At 41.3% G+C, this 21,890-nt stretch overlaps 1 protein-coding gene across 1 annotated transcript in view; it reads right to left on the bottom strand.

Moving 5' to 3' along the window:
• The window catches only part of LOC137426654 (1-phosphatidylinositol 4,5-bisphosphate phosphodiesterase gamma-1-like), a 170,900-nt gene that overhangs the window by 107,581 nt on the left and 41,429 nt on the right, over positions 1 to 21,890 (bottom strand). The window contains exons 7-11 of the mRNA XM_078779175.1: positions 20,969 to 21,052; positions 20,471 to 20,514; positions 20,103 to 20,154; positions 6,548 to 6,649; positions 2,885 to 3,003 (exon numbers count right to left, since the gene is read on the bottom strand). Coding sequence (XP_078635301.1) covers positions 2,885 to 3,003; positions 6,548 to 6,649; positions 20,103 to 20,154; positions 20,471 to 20,514; positions 20,969 to 21,052 — 401 coding nt within the window. The remainder of the gene's footprint in view (positions 1 to 2,884; positions 3,004 to 6,547; positions 6,650 to 20,102; positions 20,155 to 20,470; positions 20,515 to 20,968; positions 21,053 to 21,890) is intronic.

Raw genomic sequence — 21,890 nt, forward strand, 5'->3', positions numbered from 1 at the left:
TTCTGATGTACCATTGTGATGTGCTGTTCTGATGTACCATTGTGATGTACTGTTCTGATGTACCATTGTGATGTAGCCTACTGTTCTGATGTGCCATTGTGATGTACCATTGTGATGTACCATTGTGATGTACTGTTCTGATGTACCATTGTGATGTACTGTTCTGATGTACCATTGTGATGTAGCCTACTGTTCTGATGTGCCATTGTGATGTACCATTGTGATGTACCATTGTGATGTGCTGTTCTGATGTACCATTGTGATGTACTGTTCTGATGTATCATTGTGATGTAGCCTACTGTTCTGATGTGCCATTGTGATGTACCATTGTGATGTACCATTGTGATGTACCATTGTGATGTACTGTTCTGATGTGCCATTGTGATGTACCATTCTGATGTACCATTGTGATGTGCTGTTCTGATGTACCATTGTGATGTACTGTTCTGATGTACCATTGTGATGTAGCCTACTGTTCTGATGTGCCATTGTGATGTACCATTCTGATGTACCATTGTGATGTACTGTTCTGATGTACCATTGTGATGTAGCCTACTGTTCTGATGTGCCATTGTGATGTACCATTGTGATGTAGCCTACTGTTCTGATGTGCCATTGTGATGTACCATTCTGATGTACCATTGTGATGTGCTGTTCTCATGTACCATGAGTTCTGATGGGCCTGATTAAACTCGACTGTTATTCGACATATGATTAGATTTTTCGAGGTCCTGTAGCTGCATCATTTTGCCTTTCATGTTATAATATGTAAATGCATTGGGGCTCGGGTTCATCGAGGTTGTTCCCGAACCGGGTGCAACTGGAAGTGAGGTGAGCGGGTTTGGTTGGTCGTGGTTGGAATAAAGGATTGATTCGGATTCCGAACCCCTCGGACATCTTTTCCTTCCACACTAAAGTCCCCTTCATCGTCAATAACACGCGACCCAAACAAAGCCAATGGAAATCTGATGCAACAAACCCGGGCAGTGTATAATCAGCAGAGCCCTACAGGCCTGTATTAGGCCCACCAGGAAACAAGATGGTGGCCATATAATTTCGTCTCGTACTATGGTGGGTGGAGTCAAGTGACAGATGTGTGTGTGGTCTGGCGACTGTCCGACCAACGGGTGCACATTTGAAAAATCGACCCCGAACAAGAACCCCAACAACAGCAATGCAAATCTCTTGTAGATCTGTGACATGTCACATGTAAAAAGTACACATGGTCAAAAATTGCTTTACTCCAACCCATAACTTTTAAATCCCCATCCTTCATTTCTTTCATCCATTCCTGATCGTTCATACCTTCAACCAATCTCAACCTTATCTCTTAAAATACCCTTCTCCTTCAACACTGTTGTGGAAATAACTCCTCGAGGGTTAATAATACTTAGTATAGAGCAGTTATTTCCTTAAATGAATGTCTCGAGTAAGTGTAAAGTAATTAATCGTGTTATCAGATATGCGTCACTTATAGGACTAGTTATACAACACGCCGTCCACCCCTTTTGACCCCATTTTACTGTTTTATCCTCTGTAATCAGTCATAAATGTCTCTTTTAGTGTTTCGCTGGGCCAACGGCGCTAGTTTTAGCGGGAAAAGTCACCCTACGAACACGATCCGACAGTCTCAACTCAGAACATCGAGATGACAGGTCCTGGAGTCTTTCCACTCTACTGACCGAGCCAGTGGCCCATGGTGAGTTAGAGGGTTGGGGTGTGGTGCAGTCATTGGTGATGCACGGGCCTAAAGCCATAAAGGTGGGGCGACTCGGGAAGTGGGAGGAGACCACCTTGACCGGCACAAAAAAGGCTGTGCGAGATTACACGTGTAAAACGCCCGAGCCATGCCCTACCGTGGCCGGAGCCACGCCCTACCGAGCCCAGAGCCATGCTCTACCGAGGCCGCCCTACCAAGGCTGGAGCCACGCCCTACCGAGGCCGGAGCCATGCCCTACCGAGGCCGGAGCCACGCCCTACCGAGGTCGGAGCCACGCCCTACCGAGGCTGCCCTACCGAGGCCGGAGCCATTCCCTACCGAGGCCGGAGCCATGCGCTACCGAGGCCGGAGCCACGCCCTACCGAAGCCGGAGCCACGCCCTTTATTCTCTCTTTCACCTCACCAGCGGTGCGGGACGTTCCCCTCAGCCTCTTAACGGGACTGTGTGGGACCCGTCCTGCCAGACTGCGTCGGGTGCCCCTTATAGAAGGTTCTCAAAACTCTTCCTGTGTTATCCTTCCCACTGTGTCTATCTCACATGGTGTGTTTGATTGGGCCCTAAGGTTAGAAAATTAAGGAATCCCGTTCTTTGTTGGCATTGTGGGCGTGTATTCGGTAGATGTTAAGGGGTTTGTTGCATTATCTATTTGTGAATCGATTGCTTCTTGTATAATCCCTCCTCATTATTATTATAATTAAACGTCCTTGGTCTTTGAGTGAATTCTGGCAGTCGTGGTTTTTTTCATTTGGTGGTTTAGAGAAACTCTTTGGGGGCTCATTGGCTGCAACAAATAACGCTGCATATCAAGACCATACCGTGCGCTCTCGGCTTCTCTCGGCCGTAGTTGGTGACGAGGCACGTGGTTTCAAGGGTATATGGTATCAGAAGTGCAAAGGCCCGTAATCCTGCCCAGGACCACCAACTCAGTGGACCGTTACGGTTGCATTGAGGCGACTCGCCGAATTCAAATCAGGTAATCGGACGAACCACGCGACAACAACAATACCTTTCACAGCCTTCATGCCCTCCTCCCATCCCACGAGCAGCCTCCCTCATCCTTCTCCCGGTTCTCATCCTCCCATTCTCCCAGACCTCATCTCATTCCTCCTCCCCTCCCCCCCCCCCCCCCCATCCCCCACCACCCCAATCACACAAGACATTACGTGTTGTGAGATGAGCTGATCCAGTAGTGAGAAAGAGGGTTGTCCATACTCTCTTGGACGAGGTGTTCAATACGAAACTCACAGATACTGTTCTCCCACGAGAACAAGAATGTGAGAAACTGGAGGAGAAATGAAGTTGAAAGAGGATTAGACCGAATAAGAAATATGAATTATGTAAACAGAGACTGGCTAGAATAACCATGACTTGAGGCCTCCTGTTTAAAGAGTGTGTCCCTGTGATAATGACCTGCCTCAACATGTGCGTACCTGCAGGGACCTGCATCTCCAAGCATGCCAAGTTTGATTGATAAGATAATCATACTTACCTGTTTATCAATACATGGCGGAGGCTCATGTTGGAGTAAAATGAGATGAGGGGGTTTCAACCGTCAAGGGAGGGCAGAGTGTACCCGAGGGGACCCCTTACAGAAACCTCCAATGATTTCTCAAAAGATAATTGCAATCTGATAAGACCTTGTGAGAACCTTCTATAAGGGCATAACCCCATTGTGAAAAAAAGAGGAACGATTTTGGAATGATCATGGGTTGCAATATGAGACGCATATGATGGCATTAAACTGAAACAAAGAAGCGTCAGAGGGAAGAGTGGTGGACACATAGAGGTTGTTGTCCCAAGGCGAGAGAAAAACAGGGAAAACTAGAACAGAAGTCGGTAGAGCGCACACCTGCGCCAGGCTGAGCTGAAGAGTTTATGATTTGTATCCCACTGATAGGCCAGATCTGGATTTGGACCTCAACCAAAATCTAATCGGCTTGTTCTTGTTACCAAACCAACTCGTCCACCAAGTTTAGTCATAACTCGTCCACAACTTCTTAAAATATCATGTCCTTGTTCTTAAAGCTTTTTAGTCTAGTAGGAAGACTAGGTCCCCCTGCACCCCCCGGAGATATACTTCTAATCAGTGTTTCTAGATTGGAAAAAATGTGTAGAAAATGACTAGCTATGGCCCCAAGCTGAAAAAATGTCCCACATACCATTTTTATGCAAATTACTGCTGCAAATTTTATGCAAAATTATGCAAATTTTATGCAAATTTTTGATGAGGAGTAGAGTTGAGGGGTCTTTGAGGGCTTCATCGAGGTGCTCTCGGTTGCAAGACTGGGTCATTCTGAGAAGCACAGCAGGGTCAGAGATCATGATGTTCTCCTCCTCAGTGAATCTCTCCATCAACAGCCTCTCCATTGCCTCACACACTGTTTTGAGGCAAAAGAGGGACTTTGCGTAGGCCTTTCCACTGAGAACACCTTTGAGAGATCCACTTGTTACTAGTTGTGCCTCAAAGAGAATCTCTGCATATCCAGAACCACGCATCTTGTGTCCAGTGAGCATCCCGATGTAGTTCATGGATGTGTGGAAGGGTCCAATCGTTACTACATGACTAGCAAATTCATTTGGCCAGCGCCAGATGATGGGAAGGGCTTTCATGCAGACACCCAGATCAAATGTATTCAGGACCCATCTCTGACCCACCTCAGCAGTTGCTGCCTCGGAACGCTTCAGTAGCTCACGAACAACTGCGTTGTCTGTGATCGGTCTGTGCCTGGTGCCTGCATGGCATGGCAATGGCCTGCAGCCTGTGCCTGGGCTAGGGGGTTTCACCTCTGCAACTGGTTCTCCCCCACCCAGCAAATCAACAGTCGACTACTGCACGCCTATCCACCAACCGATCACAGACAACGCAGTTGTTCGTGAGCTACTGAAGCGTTCCGAGGCAGCAACTGCTGAGGTGGGTCAGAGATGGGTCCTGAATACATTTGATCTGGGTGTCTGCATGAAAGCCCTTCCCATCATCTGGCGCTGGCCAAATGAATTTGCTAGTCATGTAGTAACGATTGGACCCTTCCACACATCCATGAACTACATCGGGATGCTCACTGGACACAAGATGCGTGGTTCTGGATATGCAGATTCTCTTTGAGGCACAACTAGTAACAAGTGGATCTCTCAAAGGTGTTCTCAGTGGAAAGGCCTACGCAAAGTCCCTCTTTTGCCTCAAAACAGTGTGTGAGGCAATGGAGAGGCTGTTGATGGAGAGATTCACTGAGGAGGAGAACATCATGATCTCTGACCCTGCTGTGCTTCTCAGAATGACCCAGTCTTGCAACCGAGAGCACCTCGATGAAGCCCTCAAAGACCCCTCAACTCTACTCCTCATCAAAAATTTGCATAAAATTTGCATAATTTTGCATAAAATTTGCAGCAGTAATTTGCATAAAAATGGTATGTGGGACATTTTTTCAGCTTGGGGCCATAGCTAGTCATTTTCTACACATTTTTTCCAATCTAGAAACACTGATTAGAAGTATATCTCCGGGGGGTGCAGGGGGACCTAGTCTTCCTACTAGACTATTTGGGCCAATCTCTCAATGGTGAATAATCACAAAAAGAAAAAATTCTCGAATCCGAATCCATATTCACATCTTCACCAAAATCGAATCGATTCGGTCTTGTCAAAATACAAGTTTCGTCCAAATCCGTCCACAATTTTTTGAGATATCCCGCTATGTATCGTTTTTGGCCCCATCTCCCAATGGTGAAGAATCACTTAAAAAAATTATTGTAGCCGGATCCGAATCCGGATCTTCACCAAAATCTAATCATTTCGTCCTCGTCACATTCGCTACATATCTGCCACATTTCGTCCGAATCCGTCCACAACTTTTTGAGATATCTTGTTCACAGCCAGACAATCAGACAGGGGTGAAAACATAACCTCCATCTACCTTCGGTGGTGGAGGTAAAAACGAATATAATGAACATGATTGACTAAATTGATGCAGGAAATCTTCTACAGACAGTGAATTGCAGACGATGGATTACAAATGGTGGATTACAGACGGTGGACTACAGACGGTGGATTACAGATGGTGGATTATAGATAGTGAATTGCAGATGGCAGATTACAGAAGGTTGACTACAGATGGTGGATTATGATCAGCAGATTTCAATGAGCTGATTACAATCAGTGGATTATAGACAGTGGAATACTGATGATGGATTACGATGAGCGGATTACAATCAGCAGATTACGATCAGCAGATTATAGATGGTGGATTACGATTAGCAGATTACAATCAGCAGATCACAATCAGCGGACTACAATCAGCGGACTACAATCAGCGGACTACAATCAGTGGACTACAATAAGCGGATTGCGATCAGTGGATTATGATCAGCAGATTACAATCAGAGGATTACAATCAGCTGATTACAATCAGCTGATTACAATCAGCCGATTATAGAGAGTGGATTATAGGTGATAGATTGTAATCACGCTGAATAAGTATACATGAGGGAGTCGGAGCACAGTGCTAGTGATGCGTGGAAGTGATGTGCAAGTGGGAAACCGCTCTATTGCTGTAGTATCATGTGGTTCACATCACATTGCAGAAAATAGGGCAAAATGGAGATGATTGTCATGGGGACCGCAAGGCTAACCCCCGCTCTAGCAGGGAAAATGGCCTTAAAATGCCTGTTGTTGTTTTGTTTGTAACATCACATCTGTTTGTAACATTGGCGAGGCGAATGAACAAACCTGGAATTGAACTTTGTTCACTTTAGTGCACACTTATTAAAAAATAAATAGGCAGGCATATTGTTATTTATGCATGTTAATTATGTTTGACAAACGTATCACCAACCTCTTCCAAAGTGAGGTAGGGTTCTTGGACATGGCGCAGCTGGTCATGCAGGTAAGTTGTTACAAAGTCACTCACTTGTGCAGCGTCACCTGCCCAGCTCTCCTGCAAAGATTAAATTGAGAACTTCAACACTTCTCATCGACATATTCACGATGGATCAACAAACGCTGATTTGAGGGCCTTCAGCCAATCACCATCAGTGATGTAAATATGTTTCATCATTCATCATGATTCATTCATTTTACCTAATTACTTTAACCATCCTCAAGGGATTTCTCAACCTGGCTCATTCTACCTTATGATTCCTTTAAGCATCCTCAAGGGATTTCTCAACCTGGCTCATTCTACCTTATGATTCCTTTAAACATCCTCAAAGGATTACTCAACCTGGCTCATTTACCTTCCAATTCCTTTAAACATCCTCAAAGGATTACTCAACCTGGCTCATTCTACCTTATGATTCCTTTAAACATCCTCAAAGGATTACTCAACCCGGCCCATTCTACTTTATGATTCCTTTAAACATCCTCAAAGGATTACTCAACCTGGCTCATTCTACCTTATGATTCCTTTAAGCATCCTCAAGGGATTTCTCAACCTGGCTCATTTACCTGATGATTCCTTTAAACATCCTCAAAGGATTACTCAACCTGGCTCATTCTACCTTATGATTCCTTTAAACATCCTCAAAGGATTACTCAACCTGGCCCATTCTACCTTATGATTCCTTTAAACATGCTCAAAGGATTACTCAACCTGGCCCATTCTACCTTATGATTCCTTTAAACATCCTCAAAGGATTACTCAACCCGGCCCATTCTACCTTATGATTCCTTTAAACATCCTCAAAGGATTACTCAACCTGGCCCATGCTACCTTATGATTCCTTTAAACATCCTCAAAGGATTACTCAACCCGGCCCATTCTACCTTATGATTCCTTTAAACATCCTCAAAGGATTACTCAACCTGGCTCATGCTACCTTATGATTCCTTTAAACATCCTCAAAGGATTACTCAACCTGGCTCATTCTACCTTATGATTCCTTTAAACATCCTCAAAGGATTACTCAACCTGGCTCATTCTACCTTATGATTCCTTTAAACATCCTCAAAGGATTAGTCAACCTGGCTCATTCTACCTTATGATTCCTTTAAACATCCTCAAAGGATTACTCAACCTGGCTCATTCTACCTTATGATTCCTTTAAACATCCTCAAAGGATTACTCAACCTGGCCCATTCTACCTTATGATTCCTTGAAACATCCTCAAAGGATTACTCAACCCGGCCCATTCTACTTTATGATTCCTTTAAACATCCTCAAAGGATTACTCAACCTGGCTCATTCTACCTTATGATTCCTTTAAACATCCTCAAAGGATTACTCAACCTGGCTCATTCTACCTTATGATTCCTTTAAACATCCTCAAAGGATTACTCAACCTGGCTCATTCTACCTTATGATTCCTTTAAACATCCTCAAAGGATTACTCAACCTGGCCCATTCTACCTTATGATTCCTTAAACATCCTCAAAGGATTACTCAACCTGGCTCATTTACCTTCCAATTCCTTAAAACATGCTCAAAGGATTACTCAACCTCACTCATTTACCTTCCAATTCCTTTAAATATCCTCAAAGGATTACTCAACCCGGCCCATGCTACCTTATGATTCCTTAAAACATCCTCAAAGGATTACTCAACCTGGCTCATTCTACCTTATGATTCCTTTAAACATCCTCAAAGGATTACTCAACCTGGCCCATTCTTCCTTATGATTCCTTTAAACATCCTCAAAGGATTACTCAACCTGGCTCATTCTACCTTATGATTCCTTTAAACATCCTCAAAGGATTACTCAACCTGGCTCATTTACCTTCCAATTCCTTAAAACATCCTCAAAGGATTACTCAACCTGGCCCATTTACCTTCCAATTCCTTTAAACATCCTCAAAGGATTACTCAACCTGGCCCATTCTACCTTATGATTCCTTTAAACATCCTCAAAGGATTACTCAACCTGGCTCATTCTACCTTATGATTCCTTTAAACATCCTCAAAGGATTACTCAACCTGGCTCTTTACCTTCCAATTCCTTAAAACATCCTCAAAGGATTACTCAACCTGGCCCATTTACCTTCCAATTCCTTTAAACATCCTCAAAGGATTACTCAACCCGGCCCATTCTACCTTATGATTCCTTTAAACATCCTCAAAGGATTACTCAACCTGGCTCCTTCTACCTTATGATTCCTTTAAACATCCTCAAAGGATGACTCAACCTGGCTCATTCTACCTTATGATTCCTTTAAACATCCTCAAAGGATAACTCAACCTGGCTCATTCTACCTTATGATTCCTTTAAACATCCTCAAAGCATTACTCAACCTGGCTCATTTACCTTCCAATTCCTTTAAACATCCTCAAAGGATTACTCAACCCGGCCCATTTACCTTATGATTCCTTTAAACATCCTCAAAGCATTACTCAACCTGGCTCATTTACATTCCAATTCCTTTAAACATCCTCAAAGCATTACTCAACCTGGCTCATTTACCTTCCAATTCCTTTAAACATCCTCAAAGGATTACTCAACCCGGCCCATTTACCTGATGATTCCTTTAAACATCCTCAAAGGATTACTCAACCCAGCCCATGCTACCTTATGATTCCTTAAACATCTTCAAAGGATTACTCAACCTGGCTCATTTACCTTCCAATTCCTTAAAACATGCTCAAAGGATTACTCAACCTCACTCATTTACCTTCCAATTCCTTTAAATATCCTCAAAGGATTACTCAACCTGGCTCATTTACCTACCAATTCCTTAAAACATGCTCAAGGGATTACTCAACCTCACTCATTTACCTTCCAATTCCTTTAAATATCCTCAAAGGATTACTCAACCTGGCTCATTTACCTTCCAATTCCTTTACATATCCTCAAAGGATTACTCAACCTGGCTCATTTACCTTCCAATTCCTTAAAACATGCTCAAGGGATTACTCAACCTCACTCATTTACCTTCCAATTCCTTTAAATATCCTCAAAGGATTACTCAACCCGGCCCATGCTACCTTATGATTCCTTAAAACATCCTCAAAGGATTACTCAACCTGGCTCATTCTACCTTATGATTCCTTTAAACTTCCTCAAAGGATTACTCAACCTGGCCCATGCTACCTTATGATTCCTTTAAACATCCTCAAAGGATTACTCAACCTGGCCCATTCTACCTTATGATTCCTTTAAACATCCTCAAAGGATTACTCAACCTGGCTCATTCTACCTTATGATTCCTTTAAACATCCTCAAAGGATTACTCAACCTGGCCCATTCTACCTTATGATTCCTTTGAACATCCTCAAAGGATTACTCAACCTGGCCCATTCTACCTTATGATTCCTTTAAACATCCTCAAAGCATTACTCAACCTGGCTCATTTACCTTCCAATTCCTTTAAACATCCTCAAAGCATTACTCAACCTGGCCCATTCTACCTTATGATTCCTTTAAACATCCTCAAAGGATTACTCAACCTGGCTCATTCTACCTTATGATTCCTTTAAACATCCTCAAAGGATTACTCAACCTGGCCCATTCTACCTTATGATTCCTTAAAACATGCTCAAAGGATTACTCAACCTCACTCATTTACCTTCCAATTCCTTTAAACATCCTCAAAGGATTACTCAACCTGGCTCATTCTACCTGATGATTCCTTAAAACATGCTCAAAGGATTACTCAACCTCACTCATTCTACCTTATGATTCCTTTAAACATCCTCAAAGGATTACTCAACCTGGCTCATTCTACCTTATGATTCCTTTAAACATCCTCAAAGGATAACTCAACCTGGCTCATTCTACCTTATGATTCCTTTAAACATCCTCAAAGGATTACTCAACCTGGCCCATTCTACCTTATGATTCCTTTAAACATCCTCAAAGGATTACTCAACCTGGCTCATTCTACCTTATGATTCCTTTAAACATCCTCAAAGGATTACTCAACCTGGCCCATTCTACCTTATGATTCCTTTGAACATCCTCAAAGGATTACTCAACCTGGCCCATTCTACCTTATGATTCCTTTAAACATCCTCAAAGGATTACTCAACCTGGCTCATTCTACCTTATGATTCCTTTAAACTTCCTCAAAGGATTACTCAACCTGGCCCATGCTACCTTATGATTCCTTTAAACATCCTCAAAGGATTACTCAACCTGGCTCATTCTACCTTATGATTCCTTTAAACATCCTCAAAGGATTACTCAACCTGGCTCATTCTACCTTATGATTCCTTTAAACATCCTCAAAGGATTACTCAACCTGGCCCATTCTACCTTATGATTCCTTTGAACATCCTCAAAGGATTACTCAACCTGGCCCATTCTACCTTATGATTCCTTTAAACATCCTCAAAGGATTACTCAACCTGGCTCATTTACCTTCCAATTCCTTTAAACATCCTCAAAGCATTACTCAACCTGGCCCATTCTACCTTATGATTCCTTTAAACATCCTCAAGGATGTTTAATTATACTCAACCTGGCTCATTTACCTTCCAATTCCTTTAAACATCCTCAAAGGATTACTCAACCTGGCCCATTCTACCTTATGATTCCTTTAAACATCCTCAAAGGATTACTCAACCTGGCTCATTCTACCTTATGATTCCTTTAAACTTCCTCAAAGGATTACTCAACCTGGCCCATGCTACCTTATGATTCCTTTAAACATCCTCAAAGGATTACTCAACCTGGCTCATTCTACCTTATGATTCCTTTAAACATCCTCAAAGGATTACTCAACCTGGCTCATTCTACCTTATGATTCCTTTAAACATCCTCAAAGGATTACTCAACCTGGCCCATTCTACCTTATGATTCCTTTGAACATCCTCAAAGGATTACTCAACCTGGCCCATTCTACCTTATGATTCCTTTAAACATCCTCAAAGGATTACTCAACCTGGCTCATTTACCTTCCAATTCCTTTAAACATCCTCAAAGCATTACTCAACCTGGCCCATTCTACCTTATGATTCCTTTAAACATCCTCAAGGATGTTTAATTATACTCAACCTGGCTCATTTACCTTCCAATTCCTTTAAACATCCTCAAAGGATTACTCAACCTGGCCCATGCTACCTTATGATTCCTTTAAACATCCTCAAAGGATTACTCAACCTGGCCCATTCTTCCTTATGATTCCTTTAAACATCCTCAAAGCATTACTCAACCTGGCTCATTTACCTTCCAATTCCTTTAAACATCCTCAAAGGATTACTCAACCTGGCTCATTCTACCTTATGATTCCTTTAAACATCCTCAAAGGATTACTCAACCTGGCCCATTCTACCTTATGATTCCTTTAAACATCCTCAAAGGATTACTCAACCTGGCTCATTCTACCTTATGATTCCTTTAAACATCCTCAAAGCATTACTCAACCTGGCTCATTTACCTTCCAATTCCTTAAAACATCCTCAAAGCATTACTCAACCTGGCCCAGACTACCTTATGATTCCTTTAAACATCCTCAAAGCATTACTCAACCTGGCTCATTTACCTTCCAATTCCTTTAAACATCCTCAAAGCATTACTCAACCTGGCCCATTCTACCTTATGATTCCTTTAAACATCCTCAAAGGATTACTCAACCTGGCTCATTCTACCTTATGATTCCTTTAAACATCCTCAAAGGATTACTCAACCTGGCCCATGCTACCTTATGATTCCTTTAAACATCCTCAAAGGATTACTCAACCTGGCTCATTCTACCTTATGATTCCTTTAAACATCCTCAAAGCATTACTCAACCTGGCTCATTTACCTTCCAATTCCTTTAAACATCCTCAAAGCATTACTCAACCTGGCCCATTCTACCTTATGATTCCTTTAAACATCCTCAAAGGATTACTCAACCTGGCTCATTCTACCTTATGATTCCTTTAAACATCCTCAAAGGATTACTCAACCTGGCCCATTCTACCTTATGATTCCTTTAAACATCCTCAAAGGATTACTCAACCTGGCCCATTCTACCTTATGATTCCTTTAAACATCCTCAAAGCATTACTCAACCTGGCTCATTTACCTTCCAATTCCTTTAAACATCCTCAAAGCATTACTCAACCTGGCCCATTCTACCTTATGATTCCTTTAAACATCCTCAAAGGATTACTCAACCTGGCTCATTCTACCTTATGATTCCTTTAAACATCCTCAAAGGATTACTCAACCTGGCCCATTCTACCTTATGATTCCTTTAAACATCCTCAAAGGATTACTCAACCTGGCCCATTCTACCTTATGATTCCTTTAAACATCCTCAAAGCATTACTCAACCTGGCTCATTTACCTTCCAATTCCTTTAAACATCCTCAAAGGATTACTCAACCTGGCCCATTTACCTTATGATTCCTTTAAACATCCTCAAAGGATTACTCAACCTGGCCCATTCCACCTTATGATTCCTTTAAGCATCCTCAAGGGATTTCTCAACCTGGCTCATTTACCTGATGATTCCTTTAAACATCCTCAAAGGATTACTCAACCTGGCTCATACTACCTTATGATTCCTTTAAACATCCTCAAAGGATTACTCAACCTGGCTCATTCTACCTTATGATTCCTTTAAACATCCTCAAAGGATTACTCAACCTGGCCCATTCTACCTTATGATTCCTTAAAACATGCTCAAAGGATTACTCAACCTCACTCATTTACCTTCCAATTCCTTTAAACATCCTCAAAGGATTACTCAACCTGGCTCATACTACCTTATGATTCCTTAAACATCCTCAAAGGATTACTCAACCTGGCTCATTTACCTTCCAATTCCTTAAAACATGCTCAAAGGATTACTCAACCTGGCCCATTCTACCTTATGATTCCTTTAAACATCCTCAAAGGATTACTCAACCTGGCTCATTTACCTTCCAATTCCTTTAAACATCCTCAAAGCATTACTCAACCTGGCCCATTCTACCTTATGATTCCTTTAAACATCCTCAAGGATGTTTAATTATACTCAACCTGGCTCATTTACCTTCCAATTCCTTTAAACATCCTCAAAGGATTACTCAACCTGGCCCATGCTACCTTATGATTCCTTTAAACATCCTCAAAGGATTACTCAACCTGGCTCATTCTACCTTATGATTCCTTTAAACATCCTCAAAGCATTACTCAACCCGGCCCATTTACCTTCCAATTCCTTTAAACATCCTCAAAGGATTACTCAACCCGGCCCATTCTACCTTAAGATTCCTTTAAACATCCTCAAAGGATTACTCAACCTGGCTCCTTCTACCTTATGATTCCTTTAAACATCCTCAAAGGATTACTCAACCTGGCTCATTCTACCTTATGATTCCTTTAAACATCCTCAAAGGATAACTCAACCTGGCTCATTCTACCTTATGATTCCTTTAAACATCCTCAAAGCATTACTCAACCTGGCTAATTTACCTTCCAATTCCTTTAAACATCCTCAAAGGATTACCCAACCTGGCTCATTTACCTTCCAATTCCTTTAAACATCCTCAAAGGATTACTCAACCCGGCCCATTTACCTGATGATTCCTTTAAACATCCTCAAAGGATTACTCAACCCAGCCCATGCTACCTTATGATTCCTTAAACATCCTCAAAGGATTACTCAACCTGGCTCATTTACCTTCCAATTCCTTAAAACATGCTCAAAGGATTACTCAACCTCACTCATTTACCTTCCAATTCCTTTAAATATCCTCAAAGGATTACTCAACCTGGCTCATTTACCTTCCAATTCCTTAAAACATGCTCAAGGGATTACTCAACCTCACTCATTTACCTTCCAATTCCTTTAAATATCCTCAAAGGATTACTCAACCTGGCTCATTTACCTTCCAATTCCTTTAAACATCCTCAAAGGATTACTCAACCTGGCTCATTCTACCTTAAGATTCCTTTAAACATCCTCAAAGGATTACTCAACCTGGCTCATTCTACCTTATGATTCCTTCAAACATCCTCAAAGGATTACTCAACCCGGCCCATTCTACTTTATGATTCCTTTAAACATCCTCAAAGGATTACTCAACCTGGCTCATTCTACCTTATGATTCCTTTAAACATCCTCAAAGGATTACTCAACCTGGCTCATTCTACCTTATGATTCCTTTAAACATCCTCAAAGGATTACTCAACCTGGCCCATTCTACCTTATGATTCCTTAAAACATGCTCAAAGGATTACTCAACCTCACTCATTTACCTTCCAATTCCTTTAAACATCCTCAAAGGATTACTCAACCTGGCTCATTCTACCTGATGATTCCTTAAAACATGCTCAAAGGATTACTCAACCTCACTCATTTACCTTCCAATTCCTTTAAACATCCTCAAAGGATTACTCAACCTGGCTCATACTACCTTATGATTCCTTAAACATCCTCAAAGGATTACTCAACCTGGCTCATTTACCTTCCAATTCCTTAAAACATGCTCAAAGGATTACTCAACCTGGCCCATTCTACCTTATGATTCCTTTAAACATCCTCAAAGGATTACTCAACCTGGCTCATTTACCTTCCAATTCCTTTAAACATCCTCAAAGCATTACTCAACCTGGCCCATTCTACCTTATGATTCCTTTAAACATCCTCAAGGATGTTTAATTATACTCAACCTGGCTCATTTACCTTCCAATTCCTTTAAACATCCTCAAAGGATTACTCAACCTGGCCCATGCTACCTTATGATTCCTTTAAACATCCTCAAAGGATTACTCAACCTGGCTCATTCTACCTTATGATTCCTTTAAACATCCTCAAAGCATTACTCAACACGGCCCATTTACCTTCCAATTCCTTTAAACATCCTCAAAGGATTACTCAACCCGGCCCATTCTACCTTATGATTCCTTTAAACATCCTCAAAGGATTACTCAACCTGGCTCCTTCTACCTTATGATTCCTTTAAACATCCTCAAAGGATTACTCAACCTGGCTCATTCTACCTTATGATTCCTTTAAACATCCTCAAAGGATAACTCAACCTGGCTCATTCTACCTTATGATTCCTTTAAACATCCTCAAAGCATTACTCAACCTGGCTCATTTACCTTCCAATTCCTTTAAACATCCTCAAAGGATTACTCAACCTGGCTCATTTACCTTCCAATTCCTTTAAACATCCTCAAAGGATTACTCAACCCGGCCCATTTACCTGATGATTCCTTTAAACATCCTCAAAGGATTACTCAACCTGGCCCATTCTACCTTATGATTCCTTTCAACATCCTCAAAGGATTACTCAACCTGGCCCATTCTACCTTATGATTCCTTTAAACATCCTCAAAGCATTACTCAACCTGGCTCATTTACCTTCCAATTCCTTTAAACATCCTCAAAGCATTACTCAACCTGGCCCATTCTACCTAATGATTCCTTTAAACATCCTCAAAGGATTACTCAACCTGGCCCATTCTACCTTATGATTCCTTTCAACATCCTCAAAGGATTACTCAACCTGGCCCATTCTACCTTATGATTCCTTTAAACATCCTCAAAGCATTACTCAACCTGGCTCATTTACCTTCCAATTCCTTTAAACATCCTCAAAGCATTACTCAACCTGGCCCATTCTACCTAATGATTCCTTTAAACATCCTCAAAGGATTACTCAACCTGGCTCATTCTACCTTATGATTCCTTTAAACATCCTCAAAGGATTCCTCAACCTGGCCCATTCTACCTTATGATTCCTTTAAACATCCTCAAAGGATTACTCAACCTGGCTCATACTACCTTATGATTCCTTTAAACATCCTCAAAGCATTACTCAACCTGGCTCATTTACCTTCCAATTCCTTAAAACATCCTCAAAGCATTACTCAACCTGGCCCATTCTACCTTATGATTCCTTTAAACATCCTCAAAGCATTACTCAACCTGGCTCATTTACCTTCCAATTCCTTTAAACATCCTCAAAGCATTACACAACCTGGCCCATTCTACCTTATGATTCCTTTAAACATCCTCAAAGGATTACTCAACCTGGCTCATTCTACCTTATGATTCCTTTAAACATCCTCAAAGGATTACTCAACCTGGCCCATTCTACCTTATGATTCCTTTAAACATCCTCAAAGGATTACTCAACCTGGCTCATTCTACCTTATGATTCCTTTAAACATCCTCAAAGGATTACTCAACCTGGCTCATTTACCTTCCAATTCCTTAAAACATCCTCAAAGGATTACTCAACCTGGCCCATTTACCTTCCAATTCCTTTAAACATCCTCAAAGGATTACTCAACCTGGCCCATTCTACCTTATGATTCCTTTAAACATCCTCAAATGATTACTCAACCTGGCTCATTTACCTTCCAATTCCTTAAAACATCCTCAAAGGATTACTCAACCTGGCCCATTTACCTTCCAATTCCTTTAAACATCCTCAAAGGATTACTCAACCTGGCCCATTCTACCTTATGATTCCTTTAAGCATCCTCAAAGCATTACTCAACCCGGCCCATTTACCTTCCAATTCCTTTAAACATCCTCAAAGGATTACTCAACCCGGCTCATGTACCTTCCAATTCCTTTAAACATCCTCAAAGGATTACTCAACCTGGCTCATTCTACCTTATGATTCCTTTAAACATCCTCAAAGCATTACTCAACCCGGCCCATTTACCTTCCAATTCCTTTAAACATCCTCAAAGGATTACTCAACCCGGCCCATTCTACCTTATGATTCCTTTAAACATCCTCAAAGGATTACTCAACCTGGCTCCTTCTACCTTATGATTCCTTTAAACATCCTCAAAGGATTACTCAACCTGGCTCATTCTACCTTATGATTCCTTTAAACATCCTCAAAGGATAACTCAACCTGCCTCATTCTACCTCATGATTCCTTTAAACATCCTCAAAGCATTACTCAACCTGGCTCATTTACCTTCCAATTCCTTTAAACATCCTCAAAGGATTACTCAACCTGGCTCATTTACCTTCCAATTCCTTTAAACATCCTCAAAGGATTACTCAACCCGGCCCATTTACCTGATGATTCCTTTAAACATCCTCAAAGGATTACTCAACCCAGCCCATGCTACCTTATGATTCCTTAAACATCCTCAAAGGATTACTCAACCTGGCTCATTTACCTTCCAATTCCTTAAAACATGCTCAAAGGATTACTCAACCTCACTCATTTACCTTCCAATTCCTTTAAATATCCTCAAAGGATTACTCAACCTGGCTCATTTACCTTCCAATTCCTTAAAACATGCTCAAGGGATTACTCAACCTCACTCATTTACCTTCCAATTCCTTTAAATATCCTCAAAGGATTACTCAACCTGGCTCATTTACCTTCCAATTCCTTTACATATCCTCAAAGGATTACTCAACCTGGCTCATTTACCTTCCAATTCCTTAAAACATGCTCAAGGGATTACTCAACCTCACTCATTTACCTTCCAATTCCTTTAAATATCCTCAAAGGATTACTCAACCCGGCCCATGCTACCTTATGATTCCTTAAAACATCCTCAAAGGATTACTCAACCTGGCTCATTCTACCTTATGATTCCTTTAAACTTCCTCAAAGGATTACTCAACCTGGCCCATGCTACCTTATGATTCCTTTAAACATCCTCAAAGGATTACTCAACCTGGCCCATTCTACCTTATGATTCCTTTAAACATCCTCAAAGGATTACTCAACCTGGCTCATTCTGCCTTATGATTCCTTTCAACATCCTCAAAGGATTACTCAACCTGGCCCATTCTACCTTATGATTCCTTTCAACATCCTCAAAGGATTACTCAACCTGGCCCATTCTACCTTATGATTCCTTTAAACTTCCTCAAAGGATTACTCAACCTGGCCCATGCTACCTTATGATTCCTTTAAACATCCTCAAAGGATTACTCAATCTGGCCCATGCTACCTTATGATTCCTTTAAACATCCTCAAAGGATTACTCAACCTGGCCCATTCTACCTTATGATTCCTTTAAACATCCTCAAAGGATTACTCAACCTGGCCCATTCTACCTTATGATTCCTTTGAACATCCTCAAAGGATTACTCAACCTGGCCCATTCTACCTTATGATTCCTTTAAACATCCTCAAAGGATTACTCAACCTGGCTCATTTACCTTCCAATTCCTTTAAACATCCTCAAAGCATTACTCAACCTGGCCCATTCTACCTTATGATTCCTTTAAACATCCTCAAGGATGTTTAATTATACTCAACCTGGCTCATTTACCTTCCAATTCCTTTAAACATCCTCAAAGGATTACTCAACCTGGCCCATTCTACCTTATGATTCCTTTAAACATCCTCAAAGGATTACTCAACCTGGCCCATTCTACCTTATGATTCCTTTAAACATCCTCAAAGCATTACTCAACCTGGCTCATTTACCTTCCAATTCCTTTAAACATCCTCAAAGCATTACTCAACCTGGCCCATTCTACCTTATGATTCCTTTAAACATCCTCAAAGGATTACTCAACCTGGCTCATTCTACCTTATGATTCCTTTAAACATCCTCAAAGGATTACTCAACCTGGCTCATTCTACCTTATGATTCCTTTAAACATCCTCAAAGCATTACTCAACCTGGCCCATTCTACCTTATGATTCCTTTAAACATCCTTAAGGGATTACTCAACCTGGCTCATTCTAACTTATGATTCCTTTAAACATCCTCAAAGCATTACTCAACCTGGCTCATTTACCTTATGATTCCTTTAAACATCCTCAAAGAATTACTCAACCTGGCTCATTCTACCTTATGATTCCTTTAAACATCCTCAAGGGATTACTCAACCTGGCCCAAACTACCTTATGATTCCTTTAAACATCCTCAAAGCATTACTCAACCTGGCTCATTCTAACTTATGATTCCTTTAAACATCCTCAAAGCATTACTCAACCTGGCCCATTCTACCTTATGATTCCTTTAAACATCCTCAAGGGATTACTCAACCTGGCCCAAACTACCTTATTATTCCTTTAAAACATCCTCAAAGCATTACTCAACCTGGCTCATTCTACCTTATGATTCCTTTAAAACATCCTCAAAGCATTACTCAACCTGGCTCATTCTACCTTATGATTCCTTTAAAACATCCTCAAAGCATTACTCAACCTGGCTCATTCTACCTTATGATTCCTTTAAAACATCCTCAAAGCATTACTCAACCTGGCTCATTCTACCTTATGATTCCTTTAAACATCCTCAAAGCATTACTCAACCTGGCTCAATCTACCTTATGATTCCTTTAAACATCCTCAAGGGATTACTCAACCTGGCCCAAACTACCTTATGATTCCTTTAAAACATCCTCAAAGCATTACTCAACCTGGCTCATTCTAACTTATGATTCCTTTAAACATCCTCAAAGCATTACTCAACCTGGCTCATTCTAACTTATGATTCCTTTAAACATCCTCAAAGCATTACTCAACCTGGCTCATTCTAACTTATGATTCCTTTAAACATCCTCGAGGGATTTCTCAACCCGGCCCATTCTACCTTCTGGTCACAAAGCAGGAATCGCTGAAACTCTTCAAGTGTCACAACATTTCTGCAAGAGGAGAATACGGGGTGTGATGAGTGGTGCACTGAAGAACAAAATAGAAATGAAGAAGATGAAGATTTTGGATAACCAAAATGAAATCGAGATGAAAAAACAGATAATAGTCTGCTGGAAAAAGAAGAAACAAGGAATGGAAGAAATTGTGAAACAAATGGAGAATGTCATTGAAGAAAATAGAAAACAGTTTAAGTTACTGAAACAAGGAAGACTGAGGAACATCGATGGCTGACAAAGAATAACGAAGAATAACAGCGTGTGAAAAGGAGCAGCAAATAACACGACAACCTGGAGATGCAAGACGTACCTGCAACTCACAGAAATCCCTTGCTCAATAAGCTGCTGGAGAATCTGCAAATAAAACAACAATTTTTTTTTTTTTTTGTACACTGAATCGAGGCTCGTGATGGATGTTAAAATAGAAGTTTGGCATTGCTTCCCCAGCTCGTCAGACTTTTCCATGTTCACCCAATCAACCAACTCCCTCACCTGCGTGGCTTCATTACTAATGGACTCCATTGGTGAACAAACCACCAGGATGACATCCAATCCACCAAACCCACTAAACTCCCTATCAATTGTTGTCTTAGGAGAGTCCTTTATCTCCAATAACCACGACAGGCCCATCAAACACTCTTTACCTATCACAGTGAGTAATTCCGTTACCGCTCATTTCTGAATCTCCTAACACATTGATCACGTGACTCGCTGAGCTCTCTTTAATCCTAGACACCCCTTTGGTCCTTAGCCGATCATCGCCGAATGAACAAGATCTGCTCAAGTCCCATCACTCAATAATACGTACAGCTCTCTGGGAGTCAAACATAATGCTCGAGTAGAATTGGGCGAACTGCTCAAAGGCGATCTCAGACCTTTTGGGTTCCACTTCCTGCAGAGAGAAAGTAAAGAGATGGAGGAGTTTAAGAAAATCTCATGACATGTTTGTGGTAATTATTGGGAATGTCATGTTTAAAATGATCAATGTCCTTATAAGTCCCAACAGTTTTGTCTTTTTATCCAAATAGGATCCAAGTGTCGTGAAAGGAAAATAATTCCAATCTCATGATCAATCAGGTGCCTGGTTCAGTGATGTCATTGATGTTCTCCTTATAATCATTCAATATCCATACAATATCCACACAATATCCATACAATATCCATACAATATCCATTCAATATCTACACAATATCCATACAATATCTACACAATATCCACACAATATCCACACAATATCCACACAATATCCATACAATATCTACACAATATCAATACAATATCCATACAATCCATACAATATCCACACAATATCCATACAATATCCACACAATCCATACAATATCCATTCTCCCCTCTGCTCTCCCCTCTGGGCTGGTGCTCCTGCCTCACACCTAGCTCGTCTTCACGCTGTTGAAACCAAAGCATTCAGAATCATTGGAATCTCCCGCGATGAAGCTAACTCCAAGGGCCTCTCACTCACTCACCGCAGGCAGGTTGGTGGTCTTTCCGTCTTCTACCGACTCCTCTCTGGCTTTGCCCCCCCAGCTCTCTCTGGGCTCTGTCCCCCAAATATTCCTACAGGTCGCACAAGATCTGCCTGCAACCCTCTTATGGTTAAACTGCCAAAATCAAGACTCTCTGCTCACCTTAACTCCTTCATTCCTCTTTTCTCCCACCTCTGGAACAAACTCCCTCTCTCTCTTCAATCCCACTCCACCCTCCAGGTCTT

Source organism: Myxine glutinosa, chromosome 5 (assembly GCF_964187855.1).
Source record: "Myxine glutinosa chromosome 5, kmMyxGlut1.1, whole genome shotgun sequence".
Classification (NCBI taxonomy): domain Eukaryota; kingdom Metazoa; phylum Chordata; class Myxini; order Myxiniformes; family Myxinidae; genus Myxine; species Myxine glutinosa.